At 45.2% G+C, this 21,745-nt stretch overlaps 1 protein-coding gene and 1 pseudogene across 1 annotated transcript in view; both read right to left on the bottom strand.

The window, feature by feature from the left end:
• LOC120998324 (aspartic and glutamic acid-rich protein-like) overlaps positions 1–21,745 on the bottom strand; it is a 2,513,920-nt gene that overhangs the window by 2,187,290 nt on the left and 304,885 nt on the right. Inside the window, exon 5 of the mRNA XM_040428985.1 lies at positions 15,276–15,349. Within this exon, the coding sequence (XP_040284919.1) occupies positions 15,276–15,349 (74 nt within the window). The remainder of the gene's footprint in view (positions 1–15,275; positions 15,350–21,745) is intronic.
• The window catches only part of LOC120998309, a 150,897-nt pseudogene that overhangs the window by 122,720 nt on the left and 6,432 nt on the right, over positions 1–21,745 (bottom strand).

Here is a 21,745-nt window from a genome sequence, read left to right as displayed (position 1 = left end):
AGTGCCCCAAATTGATAGGGGACAAAACAGAGATTAAACTGGTAAGAACAGATTTTTTTAATAAAAAAAGCTGGGTATTTTTTGAATTTCACTGCTTGAAATGCCCATGTGGTAAGATATATGTTGGGCAAACATCTCGGTCTATAAGGATCAGAATCAATGAGCATATGTCCAGCATTAGGAAGGAACTCAGAAGGCAGAGTAAGATGGAAACAGTGGAGGTGAAAAAACAAGGTGAAACTACGGTTGCTCGACATTTTTATGATCGGGCCCATCAGGTGTCAGGTTCTGGAGGTGGTAAAAAGTGGAGTCCATGGGGAGGATAACAGTAGGAGATTGTTACAAAGGGACACATTTTGGATAGTGAAACTCCAGTCTTTAATACCTAAAGGGTTAAATGAAATTTGTAGCTTTAGTGCATTTATATGATTGATCACTTTCATGTGTTAGGGTTATTTATAGCAATGCATCTTGTATAAAACTATATGGTTTGTATATATTTATCAGCTGTTGGTGCTATAAAAATCCCACCTCCACCTGCACGCATGAGTAAGGAGGCGTTTTCTCCCGAAACGTCGCGTGAATGGGAGGAGGTGTGAACGATGTCTGTTTCAGCGTCCCTCATGAGGTACCACCATTTTATATTGGAATGAAGTAAAAAAGAAATAAAACAAACAAAAGGTTTTGTAGCAGCGACTTGAGAGTAGGACTTCTGTTGCTCACTCACATAGAATATTGGCACAATGAGGTAAAATGAACACACAAGTCTGCAAGTTTGAAAGACTAATTTCTTTATAAAACATTATTCTTAAACAAAACATCAACATGTCTTCTCTGTGTGGATTCTCTTATGTTGATTAAAACTTGATTTTTTGACAAAGCATTTCCCACATTATGAACATGAATATGGCTTCTCTCCTGTGTGAATTCTCTGATGTCGAACCAGACGTAATTTATCTATAAAACATTTACCACACTCTGAACATGAATATGGCTTCTCTCCTGTGTGAATTCTTTTATGTACATTAAGGATTGAATTCTGAATAAAGCATTTCCCACATTCTGAACATGAAAATGGCTTCTCTCCTGTGTGAATTCTCTGATGTTTAACAAGATATGACTTATATGTAAAACATTTACCACACTCTGAACATGAATATGGCTTCTCTCCTGTGTGAATTTTTTTATGTCCATCAAGGTGTGCTTTCCGCATAAAGCATCTCCCACATTCTGAACATGGATATGGCTTCTCTCCTGTGTGAATTCTTTTATGTTCATCAAGGCTTGATTTCTTATTGAAGCATTTCCCACATTCTGAACATGAATATGGCTTCTCTCCTGTGTGAATTCTTTTATGTTGATCAAGTTTTGATTTAATCTTAAAGCATTTCCCACATTCTGAACATGAATATGGCTTCTCTCCTGTGTGAATTATCTTATGTAGATCAAGGCTTGCTTTCTGGATAAAGCATTTCCCACATTCTGAACATGAATACGGCTTCTCTCCTGTGTGAATTCTCTTATGTTTATCAAGGCTTGCTTTCTGGCTAAAGCATTTCCCACATTCTGAACATGAATATGGCTTCTCTCCTGTGTGAATTCTTTTATGTTCATCAAGTTTTGATTTCGTCTTAAAGCATTTCCCACATTCTGAACATGAATATGGCTTCTCTCCTGTGTGAATTTTCTTATGTAGATCAAGACTTGCTTTCTGGAAAAAGCATTTCCCACATTCTGAACATGAATACGGCTTCTCTCCTGTGTGAATTAGTTTATGTCCATCAAGTTGTGATTTCTGTATAAAGCATTTACCACACTCTGAACATGAATATGGCTTCTCTCCTGTGTGAATTTTCTTATGTAGATCAAGGCTTTGTTTCCGAGTAAAGCATTTCCCACATTCTGAACATGAATGCGGCTTCTCTCCTGTATAACTACTTTTGTTTACAGAAAGCTCTGACTTATATCTGAAATGTTTTTCACGTTCCCCACACTGAAACCTTTTACCCCGTTTCTGCCCTATATTTGGGGTAATAATCTGTGATTGGTCAGGAGAAGATTCCTCATGTTTAGGATGATTATATGATAGATTTGGACTTGGGTTAATAATCTGTGATTGGTCATTAGAAAGTTCCTCATTCTTGGGGGAATTATTTGATGCACTGTGAAGTTCTGGATGTACATTACAGGTAATTAAGTTTTCTCCTGAAGAGCGCTGCATGGTATCTTCATCTTCTTTACAATCTAGAGATAACATGATGTTTCCGTCAGGCTTCTCACAGGGATTTTCTGTTAAGATTAATAATACATTTTATGATTTTTTGGTTAAAACAATTTGATAAATGTATCACATTCCAATGAGGCCGAATTCACATACAGTTGCAAAAAAAAAAGAGTGTGATGCCTTTGGAATGATATGGATTTCTGCACAAATTGGTCATAAAATGTGATCTGATCTTCATCTAAGTCACAACAATAGACAATCACAGTCTGCTTAAACTAACACACAGAGAATTAAATGTTACCATGTCTTTATTGAACACACCATGTAAACATTCACAGTGCAGGTGGAAAAAGTATTTGAACCCTTGGATTAAATAACTGGTTGAAACTCCTTTGGCAGCAATAACTTCAAACAAACGTTTCCTGTAGTTGCAGATCAGACGTGCACAACGGTCAGGAGTAATTCTTGACCATTCCTCTTTACAGAACTGTTTCAGTTCGGCAATATTCTTGGGATGTCTGGTGTGAATCACTTTCTTGAGGTCATGCCACAGCATCTCAATCGGGTTGAGGTCAGTACTCTGACTGGGCCACTCCAGAAGGCGTATTTTCTTCTGTTTAAGCCATTCTGTTGTTGTTTTACTTCTATGCTTTGGATCTTTGTCCTGTTGCAACACCCATCTTCTGTTTAGCTTCATGTAGTGGACAGATGGCCTTAAGTTCTCCTGCAAAATGTTTTGATAAACTTGGGAATACATTTTTCCTTCTATGATAGCAATCCGTCCAGGCCCTGACGCAGCAAGCAGCCCCAAACCATGATGCCCCCACCACCATACTTCACAGTTGGGATGAGGTTTTGATGTTGGTGTGCTGTGCCTATTTTTCTCCCCACATGGTGTTGTGTGTTTCTTCCAAACAACTCAACTTTGGTTTCATCTTTCCACAGAATATTTTGCCAGTACTGCTGTGGAACATCCAGGTGCTCTTGTGCAAACTGTAAACGTGCAGCAATGGGTTTTTTTTTTTGGACAGCAGTGGCTTCCTTCCATGAAATCCATTCTTGTTTAGTGTTTTACGTATTGTAGATTTGCTAACAGGGATGTTGGCATATGCCAGAGACCTCATTGAGCAGTCTGCACTGTGCTCTTGCAGTCATCTTTACAGGACGGCCACTCCTAGGGAGAGTAGCAGCAGTGCTGAACTTTCCCCATTTATAGACAATTTGTCTTACCGTGGACTGATGAACAGCAAGGCTTTTGGAGATACTTTTATAACCCTTTCCAGCTTTATGCAAGTCAACAATTCTTAATCGTAGGTCTTCTGAGAGCTCTTTTGTGCGAGGCATCATTCACATCAGGCAATGCTTCTTGTGAAAAGCAAACCCAGAACTGGTGTTTTTTTTTTTTTATAGGGTAGGGCAGCTGTAACCAACACCTCCAATCTCATCTCATTGATTGGACTCCAGTTGGCTGACACCTCACTCCAATTAGCTCTTGGAGATGTCATTAGTAGTGTTGAGCGAACTTCTGTTTTAAGTTCGGCGTCTAAAGTTCGGCTTCCGGTTAGCGGAAAATCCCGATATGGATTCCGAATTCCGTTGTGGTCCGTGGTAGCGGAATCAATAATGGCCGATTATTGATTCCGCTACCACGGAATTCGGAATCCATATCGGGATTCTCCGCTAACCGAAAGCCGAACTTTAGACGCCGAACTTAAAACAGAAGTTCGCTCAACACTAGTCATTAGTCTATGGGTTCACATACTTTTTCCACCTGCACTGTGAATATTTACATGGTGTGTTCAATAAAAACATGGTAAAATGTAATTCTTTGTGTGTTATTAGTTTAAGCAGACTGTGATTGTCTATTGTTGTGACTTAAATGAAGATCAAATCACATTTTATGACCAATTTGTGCAGAAATCCCTATCATTCCAAAGGGTTCACATACTTTTTCTTGCAACTGTATATACAGACATATCCATCTATGTTACGTGCACATGTACTGTATCTATGATGCTGTGAGTTGATGTCAGCTGAACCTGTGGTCGTGACACATTTGCATAATACAGATGGATAATATGGCCGTAATAAACTCATGTGAATCTGGCCTTAGGCTGGAGAGACACATACAATATAAAATAAAAAAAATTGTGCCAGTCAGAAGTGGATCCATCAGGAATGTGAGGAATACACCTTTTCCTTTTTCTGCTATGTATTTAAGGCTGACTCTCGAACGTCTCCTGAGTTTCTGCAGTTTGCATATTGAGGATCTACTTGCAGATTTAGTCTACATCAATGGAGCGAATTTGTGCAAGGAAATTGTGACAGGAGGAAGGAGGTCACTTTTTCTTGCTACAGTGTGCGGATAAATCATCTACTAGATGATCGATTCAGCCTGGAGTATGACACAGAATGCGTTCCGAAGTCAGGGTGCAAAAAAGCTAATCAGAACATAAGCTAACATGTTTCAGTGACGTCCCAGATTCTGGTCTGCCCTCAGTGACACCCCTCCCCCCCCCAATCCTGGGACATTAACCCTTTAATGTTCTGGCAGTTTTCCATTTTAGTTTTTTACTCCCAGCTTTCCCAAAGCCATAACTTTTTTATTTATCCATTCACATAGCCGTATGCGAGATTTAGTTGTACTTTTTACTGGCACCATTTATGGTTGCATAAAATATAGTGGGAAAGTGGGGAAAAAGTTCCAAATGGGGTGGAAATTAAAAAAATAATTCCGCCAAAGTTTTATGGCTTTTGTTTTTACAGCATTTCCTATGAGGTAAAACTGACCTGTCACTTCGATTATGATATCAAATGTGTATAGTTTTAATACTGGGGGGGGAATGAAACATTTTGGGAAAAAAACTTTTTTTCTTTTTGAATCAGCATATTCTTACCCTTATTTATGATTCATTTATAATACAATTATATGCACGGAGCTGTGCGAGGGCTCATGTTGGGGCATGTATGCATTGGAGTCTAGTACAATTACACTGTGCTCCTATGGTTCTGACTGCTACCTCGGATCTTAAGCAGAGTTCGGATCCAAGTTTTAAAGTCGTTTTCCACTTCAAATGCCGCAGTTATTCCATGAACTCTTGCGAGACTTCTCCTCATCGGAGGCCGTACATTTTAATGCTGTAAGGAGACAGATCACCATACAGCATTAATCCGAAGTTTTGAGGGAAGCGACTTCGGTTCTAGGATCCGCAGCTTTCGCTCATCACTATTAGCAATAGTGGGATGTTATCCGTCATTCCATCCTTCTGGATATCTAGATTTCAGTACGCCTCTCGTTCAGTCATTTTCTCTTCTGAATCCCCCCTCCCCCACATCATTTAACTTTTTCAGTTCCCATACATCTAAACCATCTGTGTTGTAGGATGTGTTCTATTTTTTTTGCAGGGCCACGGAACGGACATACGGATGTGGACACACATGGTGTGCTGTCCGCATCTGTTACAGCCCCACTGAAGTGAATGGGTCCGCATCCGACCCACAAAAACTGCTGAACAGATGCAGACCAAAAGTATGTTTTGTGCATGAGCCCTTTAACCCTTTTCCGACCAGCGACATAATAGTACGGCGTGGGGCGGGTCTTTAAAGATGACGCCTGCTAATGAGAGGAGCGGGCGCGGTAGCTGCAGGTGGCCGTCTGTTTCTTATAGCAGACACCCGCGGCTAATATCCGCAACCGGCATTTAACCCATCACATGCCGTGGTCAATCCTGGCCACGGCATCTGAGCGCGTAAAATACTGGAAGCGCGTCTGCCGGTGATGCTCCTGCATCCCCCTGCAGCGATTGGAGAAGCCGAGCATGCGTGCAGCAGCCCCCGTCTTTGTGAATGACAGGAGGCGGCTGCACAGTCTTTCCTGTGGAGCTCTAACCTGTAATAGGGCTCCATAGAAAACAAGCAATTTTCTCATAGACTCCAAGGCTAGTGCACTGGGGTCTATGAGAACAGCAATCTAATGACTGCTGGTTATCGTTTCCCATGTGAACTATAAAAAAGTGCAAAAAAAAAACAAACACAAAAAACACCCTTTTCCCAAAATAAAAATAAAAACTAAACAAATTAAAAAAATTACACATCATGGGTGTCGCCATGTGCGAAACCGCCCATAGTATAAAAATATCTTCCCCATACGGCAAACAGCAAAACAGAAAAAAGCGCCAAAATGGCTGATTCACCATTTCTGGTCGCTTTATTTTCTACAAAAAAATGAAATAAAGTGATCAAAAAGTCATACACCCCCCAGAAAGGCATCAATTAAAAGTTCAGTTCGCCCCGCAAAACATGAGCCCCCATACAGCTCCGTAGACATAGTTACAAAAAAGTTATAAGGGTCAAAATATAGAGACAAAAAAATAAAACAGATTTTATCCCACTTTTTTTAAATTATTTTATCACCATCAAAACGCAAGAAAAACGATACATATAAGGTATCGCCGGATTTGTACTGACCTGTAGAATAATATTAACTGGTCAGTTTTATCGCACATCGAACGTTGTAAATAAAACACCCATTTTTTTTACATTTGACCCCTTTTGGAATTTGCTCAGTGCACGCGCCTTCCCTTCATACAGCTGATCTGCGAGGGTGCCAAGCGTCGGGCCACCGCTGATCTGATATTTATAGTAAAAGCGTAGAGAACCCCTTTAATTCAAACCCCCCAACAAAAGCCTTAAATGCATCCCATGCTATTTATCTGGAGCGGAGGAAACATTAAACCTGAAAACCTCTTTAACCCAATGACTGACAATATGCCTTTTTATGGTGGCCTATTCAAAGGGCTACACGGGTCTCGCCGCGAACAGTCTGGGGGCTTGGTAGACTCCAAAACAATAGGGCACGATATTGAAAATAAAGAAACCCAAATTTGTTTTTCCCCCGAAACCCTGTAATAAAAAAAAAGAAAAAGAAAAGAAAATGAAGAATCGGCACGCAATACTAATCATCTTTCATAACTATTGTGCCCATCACACAGTCCTTGAAACGATACTTGATTGCGGATTGGATGGACTCCGCCCTGAATTTCCTTACACGCCAGGTATGGATTTATCTCCCTGAGGTTTCTCCTTGTTTACTGCAAAAGCTCTTTCTGAATTTGCATGTAAATCTGAGATTTTTTATTTTTCTGGGGCCGGGACTGAAGGTGGTAACCATGCTTTACTATGCTTTTCATCTAACAGCTTGCCAAAATGTATTTACAAGCCTGGGGGAAAAAACGACATTGTGAACTCACCTGTAAAATCTCTTTCTCGCTTTATTTATTGTGGGACACAGGACCGTAGGTATAGCTTGCTGCTGCCACTAGGAGGCGACACTAGGCTGAAAACTGTTAGCTCCTCCGCTGCCAGCTATACCTCCTCCAGTCTGGAGAGAGCATATCAGTTTGTGCTCCAGCAGTAGGAGAAGCAGAAGTAAACTGAAAACCAAACAAGAACTGCACACTGCCATAAGACCAAAGCAAAACAAGGTCCCAACTGGCAACCCATGAACCCCACCTGCCGCACTAAGAACAATGGGTGGGTGATGTGTCCCCCAATGAATAAAGCGAGATAGAGATTTTACAAGCGGGTTCACAAAAATCTTGTTTTCTTGCTCATATCATTGGGGGACACAGGTCCGTGGGACGTCCTAAAGCAGTCCCCGGGGAGGGAAACAACACCTCCAAGAAAACAACTCCCTCATGGAAGTCACAACACCGCGGCCTGCAAGACTCTGCGGCCAAGAGCAGCATCCGCCGATGCCAGAGAGTACACCCGGTAAAATTTTGTGAAGGTGGACCAAGTTGCTGCCTTACACAATTGGGATGCAGAAGCGTGGTGTAGGTGAGCCCTAGAAGCTCTGACCGCTCTGGTAGAGTGAGCCGTGATCCCAGGAGGAGGAGCCTAGTCCCTGGAGCGATAAGCCTCAGCAATCGCAGACCGAATCCACTGAGCAATCGTCACCTTGGAGGCCGCCAACCCCTTATGAGGACCCTCTGGGACGACAAACAAAGCATCTGTACCCCAAAAGGGGGCCACGACTGATAGGTACGTCTTCAAAGCCCACACCATATCCAGACAATGGAGCAAGATCTCACTCTGATGAGAAGGCTGCGGACAAAACGAGGGCAGAACAATGTCCTCATTAGCATGAAAAACTGATACTACCTTACGTAGAAAAGATGGCACGGGGCGAAGCACCACTTTATCCTGATAGAACACAAAGAAGGGCTCCTTGCAAGAAAGAGCTGCCAGTTCTGAAACTCTCCGGATAGATGTGATGATGGCCACCAAAAAGGCTACTTTCCAGGAGAGCAAGCGAAGAGAGACATCCCTCAGAGGTTCAAACAGAATGGCCTGGAGAGAACCCAGAACCAAGTTAAGGTCCCAAGTATGTAAGGGGGGACGATAAGGGGGCACTGTGTGAGCCACCCCCTGCATAAACGTCTTGATCAGAGCTAACCCGGCCAGGGGCCTTTGGAAAAAAAAATGGACAGGGCAGAGACCTGCCCTTTCAACAAACTATGTGCCAGACCAAGCTCAACTCGGGACTGCAGAAACGCTGCCAGTATATTAGGAAGGAAAAAACGTCTGGGAGGGAGATCGCGCTCCTCACAGAAGCGCAGGAAGGACTTCCAAGTCCTGTAATAAATCTTGGATGATGAGGGTTTCCTGGCTCTAATCATAGTCCTAATGACTGCATCAGAGAAACCCTTCTGTCTCTAAATGAAGGTTTTAATAGCCACGCTATTAAACGTAGCGTATCCAAACTCTGGTGGAAGACTGGACCTTGTGAAAGAAGGTCAGCCCTGAGTGGAAGGGGCCACGGCGCATCCCCTAGAAGAAGAATGAGCTCTGAATACCAGGCTCGACGAGGCCAGTCTGGATTAATCAGGATCGCCTGGATGTTCTCCATCCTGATTCTGCGCAGAATCCGGGGCAGGAAAGACGTACAGGAACGAGAAGTCGTCCCATGGCGCCACAAGAGAATCCACGCCATATGCCTCGGGATCCCTTGCGCGAGAGAAGAAGCAAGGGAGCTTGTGATTGAGCCTGGACGCCATCAAGTCCACAACTGGATGTCCCCACCGGAGACAGAGAGCCTTGAACACCTCCTGGTGGAGAGACCACTCCCCCGGGTCCACCGTTGTCTGACTGAGAAAATCCGCCGTCCAATTGTCCACTCCCAGAATGTAGACCGCAGATATCACCGGAACGTGGTCTTCCGCCCACTGCAGAATCTTTGCGGATTCTTTCATCACCGCCAGGGTCTCCCCTTGGTGGTTGATATAAGCCACCAAAGGTGGCATTGTCTGATTGCACTCGGATCGGACGGCCCTGCAGTAGGGGAGTCCAATGGCGAAGGGATAGATAAATTGCCCGGAGCTCCAAGATGTTGATGGACAGTTTGGACTCTGATTGAGACCAAACGCCCTGGACCGTCCGGGTGGCTAAGACACCCCCCCAACCGTGAAGACTGCCGTCGGTTGTAACAACCGTCCATGAGACTGGGAGAAAGGATTTCCCCATCGTCAGGTGCGCAGGAGTGATGCACCAACCGAGTGCTGACTGTACCTGACGAGACAGGTGAATCTCCCGATCCAGCGAATCCGGAAATTTGTCCCAGGAAGACAAAATAGCATGCTGAAAAAACCTGGTGTGAAACTGAGCCAATGGGACTGCCTCGAAGGATACAATTGCGGATTGACGTACTGCGGCGCCGAAGTAGCAGACGCACTGACCGCTGGATGTCCAATCGCTTGTCCTGCGGAAGGCGTACCAATGGCGCGGCCGAGTCCAGCGTCATTCTGAGGAATCTAATCTGGGTGGAAAAACTGAGGGAGGACTTTTGCAGATTCACTAACGCAGTGTTTCCCAACCAGTGTGCCTCCAGGTGTTGCAAAACTACGACTCCCAGCATGCCTGCAAAGCCAAAGGCTGTCTGGGCACGCTGGGAATTGTAGTTTTGCAACAGCTGGAGGCACGCTGGTTGGGAAACACTGCACTAACCAACCGAATCGGGCGACAGTGTCCAAGGTGATCCCAAGACTTTCCTCGCACTGAGTGACTGTCGGAGCCTTGATCAGAATGTCATTCAGATACGGGAGAAGAGTAATGCCCTTGGACCGCAAAAGGCCCAGGAGGGGAGCGAGTACCTTTGTGAACACCCGAGGAGCTGTTGCCAGACCGAATTGAAGGGCAACAAATTGGTAATGGCACGACTGAACAGCGAAACGAAGAAAACGTTGGTGAACAGCTGCAATGGGAACGTGCAGGTAGGCGTCCTGAATGTCTAAGGATGCCATGAATTTCCTCTTGGACCAACAAAGCAACCACGGAGCGAAGGGACTCCATCCTGAACCGTTGAATGTGGAGGAAGTGGTTTACCACCTTGAGGTCCAGCACTAGGCAGACCTCGCCTTCTTTTTTGGGAACCACAAACAAGTTTGAATAGAAACCCGTAAATCTTTCCTCTAGGGGAATTATCACCCCCCCCTGTACTTCTGTGGGCTGTGGAGGGGAAAGATGGCTCTGACCAGGCGCATGGCATGCAGAACACAGAGATGTTGCCTGTCCACAAAGGAATTTTACCCTGCACAAAGTGCAGGCATAGTAGTTGGCCCTGCAGGGTGCCTGAGGGGAGTTATTGGCCGGGTCACACATGAGTGCCACAGATACTCTAGGCTGGAGGGGGTAGCGATGTTCCTACCAGAATGCTCGTAACCCAGGTCCTGTGTCACACCAATGCAGAGGAGAGCCGAGAAGAAGAGGATAGGGATGCTGTCGTGGCAGGAAAGATGGCTCCCCTCCTTCCCGGACGCTGAGGAGCCTGAACGAGGAAGAACCTCAAGCCACGCCCCCTGAATGCCCGATAAAGGACAACAAAACTGAATCAAATTGCCGCCGTGACTGCAGGGGCAAGCGGTAGGAGACCCCCGCAGAGTACCCCCCGCCGATCGCCGCAAACACGCAGTGACATTAACCCCCTCACCTGCCTTCATCTGAGGTCTTTGCCCTTCCAAGACAGACCAGCAGTGCCACCTCTACGGCCGCTGGCACCGAAGTGGTAGGGGACCGGGCAATAAAGGGCTTGGAGCAGATGGCCCTCTTGCTGGCGGGAAGCAGGGGAGCTAGGCTGCCCTGGTCCACTTGTCTTCTTGGGGGGAGGCAAGGCAGTGGGACAACTGACACCGGCCAGCCTCCCGGGGATACAGAGCAGCTGTGCTACTCTGTGTCCCCGAAACCTGTGAGAGAAAAAAAAAGAAAAGAGTAAAATAAAATAAATCACAGAGCCAGGGAGGTCTGCCTCCTACGACACTAAGCTAAAAACTGATATGCTCTCTCCAGACTGGAGGGGGTATAGCTGGCAGGGGAGGAGCTAACAGTTTTTAGCCTAGTGTCGCCTCCTAGTGGCAGCAGCAAGCTATACCCACGGTCCTGTGTCCCCCAATGATATGAGCAGGCCCAGTGATCCTGCGTCTTTGTTAATTAGACTTTTTTTTTTTTTACGTTTGACTGGCTCTTACAAAGAAATCCCTCAGTTATCATCAGAGTATCCCTGTCCAGGGGCAGATTAGCCATAGACCCTACAGGGAAATTTCCCGGTGGGCGGATGCCCCAGGGGGCCACTTAAGTTCTCCTCTCTGCTGCTGACTGAGTACCTAATGAGGTGTCAGCAGTGACTAATGCTGTGAGAATCAGGTACTCGGGTACCCAGCCAGCGACCGCACATGGCCCGCACATCACCTCCTAAGCCTCCTGCTCCATAGATGACTGGAGGAGGAGGAGGACAGATAGCTATTGATGGCCACCACAGAGGGACAGCTTTTGGGGCAGTATATTGTGCTACATTGTTTTATTTGGTTCTGCTGGGATGGTATTTTGCACTATGGTATTGTTGATCCCATCTACTTGTGTTGCCCCATATTCTGTTAATTCAGACCTGCCTACAACATGGGGCCACTTTTAGTTTTTTTTTTTCCAGGGCCACTTTAAGTTCCCAGTCCGCCCTTGTCTTCTGAAGAATAGTTCATAGTCAGAAGAGGAAGTGGAGTTCCTCATCAGAGGAGGCAGTCGGATACAGTAATAGAAGATGCTAACTTCCCAGATAATGTGGAACATTCTCAAAAGCTTTAAAAGAAGTAGATACTTCCATCCTAATCACATCTAATGTTCTGACAGAGATGGGGATTCTTCCTCCATAACCTTATCCACTCACTGCTTATACAATGGTGTAAGCCATGCGGGGGCAGGTTTCTTGAGGAACACTCTCTCCCCTTGGTCTTAGCTCTACAACAAAATAAAAGCATTTCAGGTAACCCATGAAGTATATAAACCACAGGGTATAACTCCCCTTTAAACTTCAGCTCGCTCAGCCCTCTCCTCATACATCCTGGAGGCAAGGCGTAGTGAACATTCCATGAAGCGATGTAGGCTGGCTGGGTTCTTTCATAAAGAAGGCGCAGTATTCGGAATGTAGGTCTTATACAGTGCAATAAAACTTATTCGTACCCTTTGAACTTTTCCACATATTTTTCACGTTACACTCACAAACTTAGATGTATTTTATTGTTTTTTTTTGTGATCGACCAACAAAGCACAAGTCTGTGTGAAGTGAGAAGAAGATGAGACATGGTTTCAAAATGTTTAATAAATAAATATATGAAAAATGTGGCATGCATTTGTATTCAGGCCCCTGTACTCTGGTCCCCCTAAATAAAATCCAGTGTGACCTTTGCCTTCAGAAGTCACCTAATTAGTAACAGAGTCCACCTGTGTGTAATGTATTCTCAGTATAACTCCAGCTCTTCTGTTAAGGCCTCTGAGGTTTGTTAGAAAACAACAGGGATCAAACAGCATCATGAAAAACCAAGGAACACGCCAGACAGGTCAGGAATAAAGTTGTGAAGTAGTGTAAAGCAGGGTTAGGTTATAAAAAATATCCAAAGCTCTGAACATCTCACGGAGCACTGGCCAGTCCATTATCCGAAAATGGAAGGAGTATGGCACAACTGCAAATCTAGCAATACATGACCGTTCACCTAAGGAGAGCACCAATTAGAGAAGCAGCCAGGAGGACCATGGTCACACTGCAGAAATCCACAGCTCAGGTGGGAGAATCTGTCTACAGGACACCTATTAGTTGTGTACTCCGCCAATCTGCCCTTTATGGAAGAGTGGCAAGATGAAAGCGGTAAGAAATCTTATTTGCAGTTTGCCACAAATCATGTAAGGGACACAGCAAACACGTGGAAGAAGGTGCTCTGGTCAGAGGAGACCAAAGTGGAACTTTTTGGCACAAATGCAAAATGCTATGTGTGACAAACTACCACTGCACAGCACCCTGAACCCACCATACCCACCGTGAAACACGGTGGTGGCAGCATCATACTGTGGGGGGGCTTCTTTTCAGCAGGGACAGGAAAGCTGGTCAGAGTTGATGGGAAGATGGAAGGAGCTAAATACAGGGCAATCCTAGTGGAAAACCTGGTAGAGGCTGCAGAAGACTTCAGACTGGTGCGGGGTTCACATTCCAGCAGGACAACAACCCTAAACATCCAGCCAGAGCTACAATGGAAGGGTTTAGTCTTGTCTGTGACAAGACTTAAAAATTGCTGTTCACAGACGCTTCTGCAGAGAAATCTCACACAGACTTGTACTTTGTGTTGGTCGATCACATAAAATCCCACTATGTATGGGGAACATTATTTTTATGATAGCATTTTACTCATTTGGGGCTAAAAATAATTTTTTCAATTGGTCTTTAGTAAAAATATTGAGCCGTTCTGTCACAAAGGGTTCATTGTTTTTCTAGCTGTGTGACTGGTACTTGTGCTGGTCATCTAATAATCCTGATCTCTAAATTACTAAGGCCTGTATTACACCAACAGATTATCTGACCAATATCTGTCCAATGAGACCAATAGTTGGTGTGTATAACAGGCCATCTGACCAATGAATGGACAGAAAATCTGTTGGTATAATACAGGCCTTAGAGGTGATGACACCTACCTGAGGTATAACAGTCATTAATACATGTCTCCGGCCTTTATAGTGTAGAAGTAATGTAATTTATAACACCCGGCATCTGATGACACCTACCTGAGGTATAACAGCCATTACTACAGGTCTCCGGCATTTATAGTGTAGAAGTAATGTCATCTATAACACCCGGCATCTGATGACACCTACCTGAGGTATAACAGCCATTACTACAGGTCTCCGGCATTTATAGTGTAGAAGTAATGTCATCTATAACACCCGGCATCTGATGACACCTACCTGAGGTATAACAGCCATTACTACATGTCTCCAGCCTTTACTAGTATAAAACTATTAGCCTGCTATTTAAAGAGAAAGCTGGGTCACTGCCCGGAGTGCTACTTTACTGCAGCTCTAAGGTGGAGCCTCACCTGAAGAAACCTCCGAATCCACTTCCTCTATTCATTATTCCATACCTGTGGTCACATGGGCTGGAATGTCCTCCTCCACCTCACTCTTACACGGGGGATCGCCCATCATCCGCTCTTCTTCATCCTCCACTTTAATATCAGTCACATCTTCCCCCTGATTTGTCATCTGTAACAATTCAGGACAATACAGCAGACAGGTGGTAAATCTAACAGATCCACATGAGACCCCCACAATCTATGACCCCTCTATGACTGCAGGACCCCCATATATAGATGTGTATAGGGCTCAGCTCCATCTACCTGAGGGTTCTCTGGGAGCTTCTCCTCTGGACAGTCCTGGGAATACAAAGGACAGGGACATCTCTCGGGGGGATTTCTTTCTAAGACTCCATCTGTAGGAAACACAGGGGCAGGAGAGATTATTACATGTGATGATGAGATGATGGGAGTAGTATCCAGGTGACCCATGACAGCCCCCCTCCTTACCCTGCTGATCACCCCATGAATCCGTCTCCTCTTCTGCTTCATCTTTAACCTCAGCCTTAATATCCATAAGATTTTCATCCTAAAGAAGAGAAATGTAAAATGATCTTTGGTTCAGTCCCTTTCTGGTCAGATTCTGGGGAGACTTCAGCTCCATCTACCTGATGGTCCTCTGGGAGCTTCTCCTCTGGACAGTCCTGGGAATACAGAGGACAGGGACATCTCTTGGGGGGACTTCTCCTCCCGGAGTCTGAACCTATAGGAGATAACACACAGACTGAATACAATACTGAGTGCTGAAATGCGTCAGGGGAGAGAGATTTATTTATTTACCCCCCCCCCCCCCCCCCGTAAACACTTCCCCCCTCTTTTTTTCCAATATTTATTTTTCGCCTATGACAGCACCCCAGGAGAATAGGCAAGAATCCTATCTAGGGAGGGACTACAGCCTGCAGCACCTTACGGCCAAAGGAAAGACCCTCATTAGAAGGTAGCTGCAGTCTATAGTGCTTTGGAGAGCTCCAGGTAGCTGCTCTACAGATCTGCTCAATTGAAGCTCTCTCTGCCCATGATGTGGAGACTGATCTTGTAGAGTGAGCCCCAAACCCCAAGGGCGGAACTAGTCCCTTAGAAGAATAAGCTAAGGCAATGGCCTGTCTGATCCACCTAGCAATGGTCTGAGAAGAGGCAGCAGAACCCTTCTTAGCTCCCTGAAACAAAAGCAGCAGTCGAGAGGAGGCTCTCCAAGGCTGAGTGATCTTCAGATACAGTAAAATACACCTCCTAACGTCTAGGCAGTGGAATTCTGATTCCTTCTCATTCTTAGGGGAGGCACAGAAGGAAGGTAGCACTATCTCCTGAGAGCGGTGAAAATGAGAAGAGACTTTTGGTAAAAAAGAATGATCGGGAGAAATAACTACCCGATCATCCAAGATAACTAAATGGGGGGGGGGGGGGAAATCAGCAGAGAGTACACTGATCTCACTAACCCTTCTAGCCGAGGTGATGGCAAGCAAGAAAGCAAGCTTTAGGGAGAGCATCTTTGGGGAGATACTATCAATCGGCTCAAAGGGGTCAGAAGAAAGCGCAGAGAGGACCAAGTTTAAATCCCAAACAGGGGTTTTGACCTTAGACAGGAGATAACTTGGACACAGCTGTACCAAACCTCTTGATCCAGGGATGGACTGCTAATCTAAACTCAAACAAGGCACTAAATGCCGATATCTGGACTTTTAAAGTACTAGGCCTGAGTTGTTTCTTCTAACCTTCCTGCAAGAATTCTAGCACTAGTAACCCTCTTCCGACTGGCAAACAGAGTGTTAACTATCTCTTCACAAAGACCTCTTCTTTTTAGAATCTCCCTCTCAAGAGCCAAGCAGTCAGATGTAGATTTTTTTACTTTTAGGTGAAAGACTGGACCTTGAGACAGAAGTTCCTGAGACGCCGGAAGCACCCACGAAGTTGCTATCGACACCCTGCAGAGCGAGGAGAACCAAACTCTTCTCGGCCAGAAGGGGGCTATAACTATTACAGTGGCCTCTTCCTCTCTGATCTTTTTGAGAACCCTCAGTAACATTTTTAGGGGGGGAAAGAAAGGCCTAGAAAAGGCCCTGTCTCCAAGATTGAGACAATGCGTCCACCGCTTTCGGATGTTCCCATGGAGATAGGGAATAGAAAACTTCTACCTCTCTGTTTGATATGGTGGCAAAAAGATCTATCTCCGGAATCCCCCATAATGCTGTGACCTGGTTGAAAACCCTCTGCTCTAGGGACCACTCTCCCTGGCTTAGGTGGTGACAACTGAGAAAGTCTGCTTTCACATTGTCCGAGCCCTTGAGATGCACCGCAGAAAGAGAAGTTCGAGAAGCCTCTGCCAGACTGAATATCTGATGGGTAAGGGACATGAGGCCCTGAGCTCTTGTACCTCCCTGCCGATTGATATAGGCTATGGCTGTTGTGTTGACCGAGTAGATCTCTACATTTCTGCCCCTGATAACTGTAAGACTCTGTTCCAGAGCTAACTTGATCTGGGATAAGGCTCTGTCACAGCTCCCCTGCAACAGAAGGGACTCCACATGGGCTCCCCAACCGGATGGACTTGCATCTGTAGTCAAAGGAAGAACCGCTTCTCTGATTCACGGAACCCCTTTTTGAAGATTTTCTAAATTCATCCACCACCTCAAGGAGCTCAGAGTCCGAGATATCTCCGAGTCCAGCGAGAGTATACATCTGTCCCATTCCTGTAGAATCTGAAGTTGTAGAATCCTTGAATGATTTGGGGCCCATTCTACTGGAATCGGAGCAGTCATGAGGCCCAACACAGACATGGCCTCTCTTAGGGTGACAGACGGGTGCGAGTGAATGTGTTGGACCCTGGACTTAATTTGTAAGGCCTTCTGAAGGGGCAACCGACACTTCTGGGCTCTGGAGTCTACAATCATCCCTAGGAAGTTGCACCTCTGGCTTGGACATAAACTGGACTTTTCTAGATTTATCTCCAATCCTAGCTTTTTTAGAACTTCCTTCAACCAGGCAATCTGCCTCTGAAGGGCCCGATACGATTGGGACACGAGAAGAAAGTCATCCAGGTAAAGTATGATGACTATTTTTCTCCCTCACATGGGCCATAATTTCTGAAACGATTTTCGTGAACACTGGAATGGGGCAACTACAGTACCCTGAAAGATTATCAAAATTAGGGTTATTCACTTTAGAAAAAAGACGACTGAGGGGAGATCTAATTAATATGTATAAATATATCAGGGGTCAGTACAGAGATCTATCCCATCAGCTATTTATCCCCAGGACTGTGACTGTGACGAGGGGACATCCTCTGCGTCTGGAGGAAAGAAGGTTTGTACACAAACATAGAAGAGGACTCTTTACTGTAAGAGCAGTGAGACTATGGACTCTGTACTGTAAGAGCAGTGAGACTGTGGGCTCTTTACTGTAAGAGCAGTGAGACTATGGACTCTTTACTGTAAGAGCAGTGAGACTATGGGCTCTTTACTGTAAGAGCAGTGAGACTATGGACTCTTTATTGTAAGAGCAGTGAGACTATGGACTCTTTACTGTAAGAGCAGTGAGACTATGGACTCTTTACTGTAAGAGCAGTGAGACTATGGACTCTTTACTGTAAGAGCAGTGAGACTATGGACTCTTTACTGTAAGAGCAGTGAGACTATGGACTCTTTACTGTAAGAGCAGTGAGACTATGGACTCTTTACTGTAAGAGCAGTGAGACTATGGACTCTTTACTGTAAGAGCAGTGAGACTATGGACTCTTTACTGTAAGAGCAGTGAGACTGTGGACTCTTTACTGTAAGAGCAGGCAGACTATGGACTCTTTACTGTAAGAGCAGTGAGACTATGGACTCTTTACTGTAAGAGCAGTGAGACTATGGACTCTATACTGTAAGAGCAGTGAGACTATGGACTCTTTACGGTAAGAGCAGTGAGACTATGGACTCTTTACTGTAAGAGCAGTGAGACTATGGACTCTTTACTGTAAGAGCAGTGAGACTATGGACTCTTTACTGTAAGAGCAGTGAGACTATGGACTCTTTACTGTAAGAGCAGTGAGACTATGGACTCTTTACTGTAAGAGCAGTGAGACTATGGACTCTATACTGTAAGAGCAGTCAGACTATGGACTCTTTACTGTAAGAGCAGTGAGACTATGGGCTCTTTACTGTAAGAGCAGTGAGACTATGGGCTCTATACTGTAAGAGCAGTGAGACTATGGAACTCTCTGCCTGAGGAGGTGGTGATGGTGAGTACAATAAAGGAATTCAAGAGGGGCCTGGACGTATTTTTGGAGCTTAATAATATTACAGGCTATAGCTACTAGAGAGGGGTCGTTGATCCAGGGAGTTATTCTGATTGCATGATTGGAGTCGGGAAGGAATTTTTTATTCCCCTAAAGTGGAGAAAATTGGCTTCTACCTCACAGGGTTTTTTGCCTTCCTCTGGATCAACTTGCAGGAGAACAGGCCGAACTGGATGGACAAATGTCTTTTTTCGGCCTTATGTACTATGTTACTATGTTACTCTCAGAGCCTACGAAAGCCCAAGGGGTAAGGGGAAGGAGGTAAGCAACTGCTCCCTAGGGGTACCCCCTTTAATGCGGGCCTCAAACTCTCCCATCCACACCTTTAGGGACCTAGCGACAGAGGTAGCAGTAATAGCAGGTTTAAAGGCTGCTGCAGAGGCCTCCCAATTTTTCTTTAAGTAAATCATTCCTTCCTCTGTTAAACATAAATGTCCGTTTGATGAAGAGGTCTCTGTCCCCTGGGATAGGGCCCCAAAACTGGATGCTCCCATGGCTAAGATGTCCAGGAAAAATTCTCTACCCTTTGAAGATATGGGTTCCCTTAAAGACCCAATGGACAGAAGGGCAGAGGAAAACTTCCTATCTGTGGTCTTCCATTCCCTGGCGATTACCGCCTGAATGTTCTTAGGTACATCAAACACCTTCCTCTTTCTAGGACCCAGGCCCTCAAACATAGCACTGACTGCTGAGGTCATTGATCATCCAATCCCATAGTAGCTCTAACCGCCTTGACTAGGGAGTTAGTGTTCTCAGTATGAAACAGCGGTTTTCCTGCAGCCTCAGAAGAATCGTCCGATGACAAACACTCTCCTTCTTCCTCCCAGATAGAATATCGCTGTCGCTGGAGGGGGAATCTTTAGATGCAGCAGCAGAAGTACCGGGGCGACATTTCATCAATCTGCTAACCAACTCTGACCTCATCCCTGATCATCTGCTTAATACTGCTCATCAAGGATGGAGCTTCCTCCTCCATTAACTTGCTGACACATCCTTGACAAAGGGGTTTAGCCCATGCAGAGAGTAGCTTCTTTTTACTAACCGCACACCCCCTCTCTTTAGCTCTGGAGGTCTTCCTGGAAGACTCCTTAGACACCTAGGTACAAACAAAATTACTGGTGGTCTCAGAGCGCTGAACCTGCTCCATTCCTTACACAGCAAACTCAGCCGGAATGGGAAACTGACAGCTCTTCAGTCCGCATGGCAGTGAGCTGGCTGGGCATTTTGTCCTCGGCACGTGCTGCCGGCTCCCTCCCCTTCCGGTCGGCAGCGTCGCTTCCTTCCACCGCCGCACTCAGAAGTTCAGACACACGCGGGCCGGCGGCCGAACATGCGAACACGGCCGCAGAAGACCCAGAGGTACAAACCCCCCAGGTCCAGGGAAGGGGACGGAAGGTGAGGGACAGACTCTGGAGCCCAAACTGAGCAGCGGCTCCTCATGGAGACTTAAGCCGCTCGGGGTAACCCTCCTCACTTGCATAAATTGCCGGGGCCCCCGCAGCTCTAACAGAGTATTGGCGATCCGATTCCTTCCTGCCTCTTAGGACAGGAAACTGAGCTGGAGGTGGAGGGGAGGTCCCCTCTTTTAAAATGCGTTCTGGTTCCTGTTTCCTGTCCAGAGGAGGAGGCGGTCTCTCCAGGGGTGCTGTCATAGGCGAAAGAGAAAATAATTTTTTCAATTGGTCTTTAGTAAAAATATTAAGCCGTTCTGCCACAAAGGGTTAACTGTTCTTCTAGCTGTGTGACTGGTACTTGTGCTGGTCATCTAATAATCCTGATCTCTAAATTACTAAGGCCTGTATTACACCAACAGATTATCTGACCAATATCTGTCCAAATGCAACATCTTTTAAGTGCAACTCTTTAAGTGCACATACTGAATTATACCAGAATGTAATATTATGGATATGGAATCCACTTTGTCATCACTGCCTACTGACCATCACCAATTCTCTCCTCTCCAGTTATGTCTACATTGAACTGCTGCACCCAGCTTTCCACAGTCTGATATTGTCCACACCTCTCATCTTTCCTTCTCATTCCCTGATATGTCTACATTGAACTTCAATGTCTCTTTCTCTGCTGAATTTATTGAGTATTTGTTTACATTGACTATGTCCCCCTCTATCTGGTCCTCCCTTGATTAGGCCAATTGTAGCCCCCTCCCCTCTTGGTCAAACCCGAGTGAACACCGAGTGGTATAAATCTAAGTCCTTAGGTCTTTCAGACCTTGGTCTTTCCAAATGCAACATCTTTTAAGTGCACATTCTGAATTATATTAGAATTGGACCACAGGTAAATACAGAAATAGTTAACGCAAATAATGTTTCAATTTTTCATCTTTTCCAAAACCTCCTGAAATCCCCTATATCTATTCATCCAGCAAGGAACTATTCTTCTCTCCCTCCATCTTACCTTCTCATCTGACACTTGCACAAACCTATTTTCTAACATAAAACACTTCCTTCCCAAACACACACAGATACCTCCCCTGCCCTCTCTTATTCTCACCTACTAACACTTTCTCTGCTTCTCCTTATTGCTGGTGATATCTCTCCAAATCCAGCCCCCCCTCAGCAAATCCTCACTATCACCTCCATGTCCCACTACAAATCTCCTTCTACAAATTCCTGCAACCCCTTAAACTTAATAACCATTCCTCTGACCCTGCTCCTTTGGTTCCTCTTGCAGGAGCAATATGGAATGCACACTCAGTCTGTAACAAACTCTCCTACATTCATGATCTTTTCATCTGTCAAAAACTTTCCTTTCTTGTTCTCACAGAAACATGGCTGACACCCC

The sequence above is a fragment of the Bufo bufo genome, chromosome 4 (genome assembly GCF_905171765.1).
Source record: "Bufo bufo chromosome 4, aBufBuf1.1, whole genome shotgun sequence".
NCBI classification, from domain to species: domain Eukaryota; kingdom Metazoa; phylum Chordata; class Amphibia; order Anura; family Bufonidae; genus Bufo; species Bufo bufo.
The sequence above is the reverse complement of the archived record's forward strand: the minus strand, read 5'-3'. Positions and strand labels throughout refer to the sequence as shown.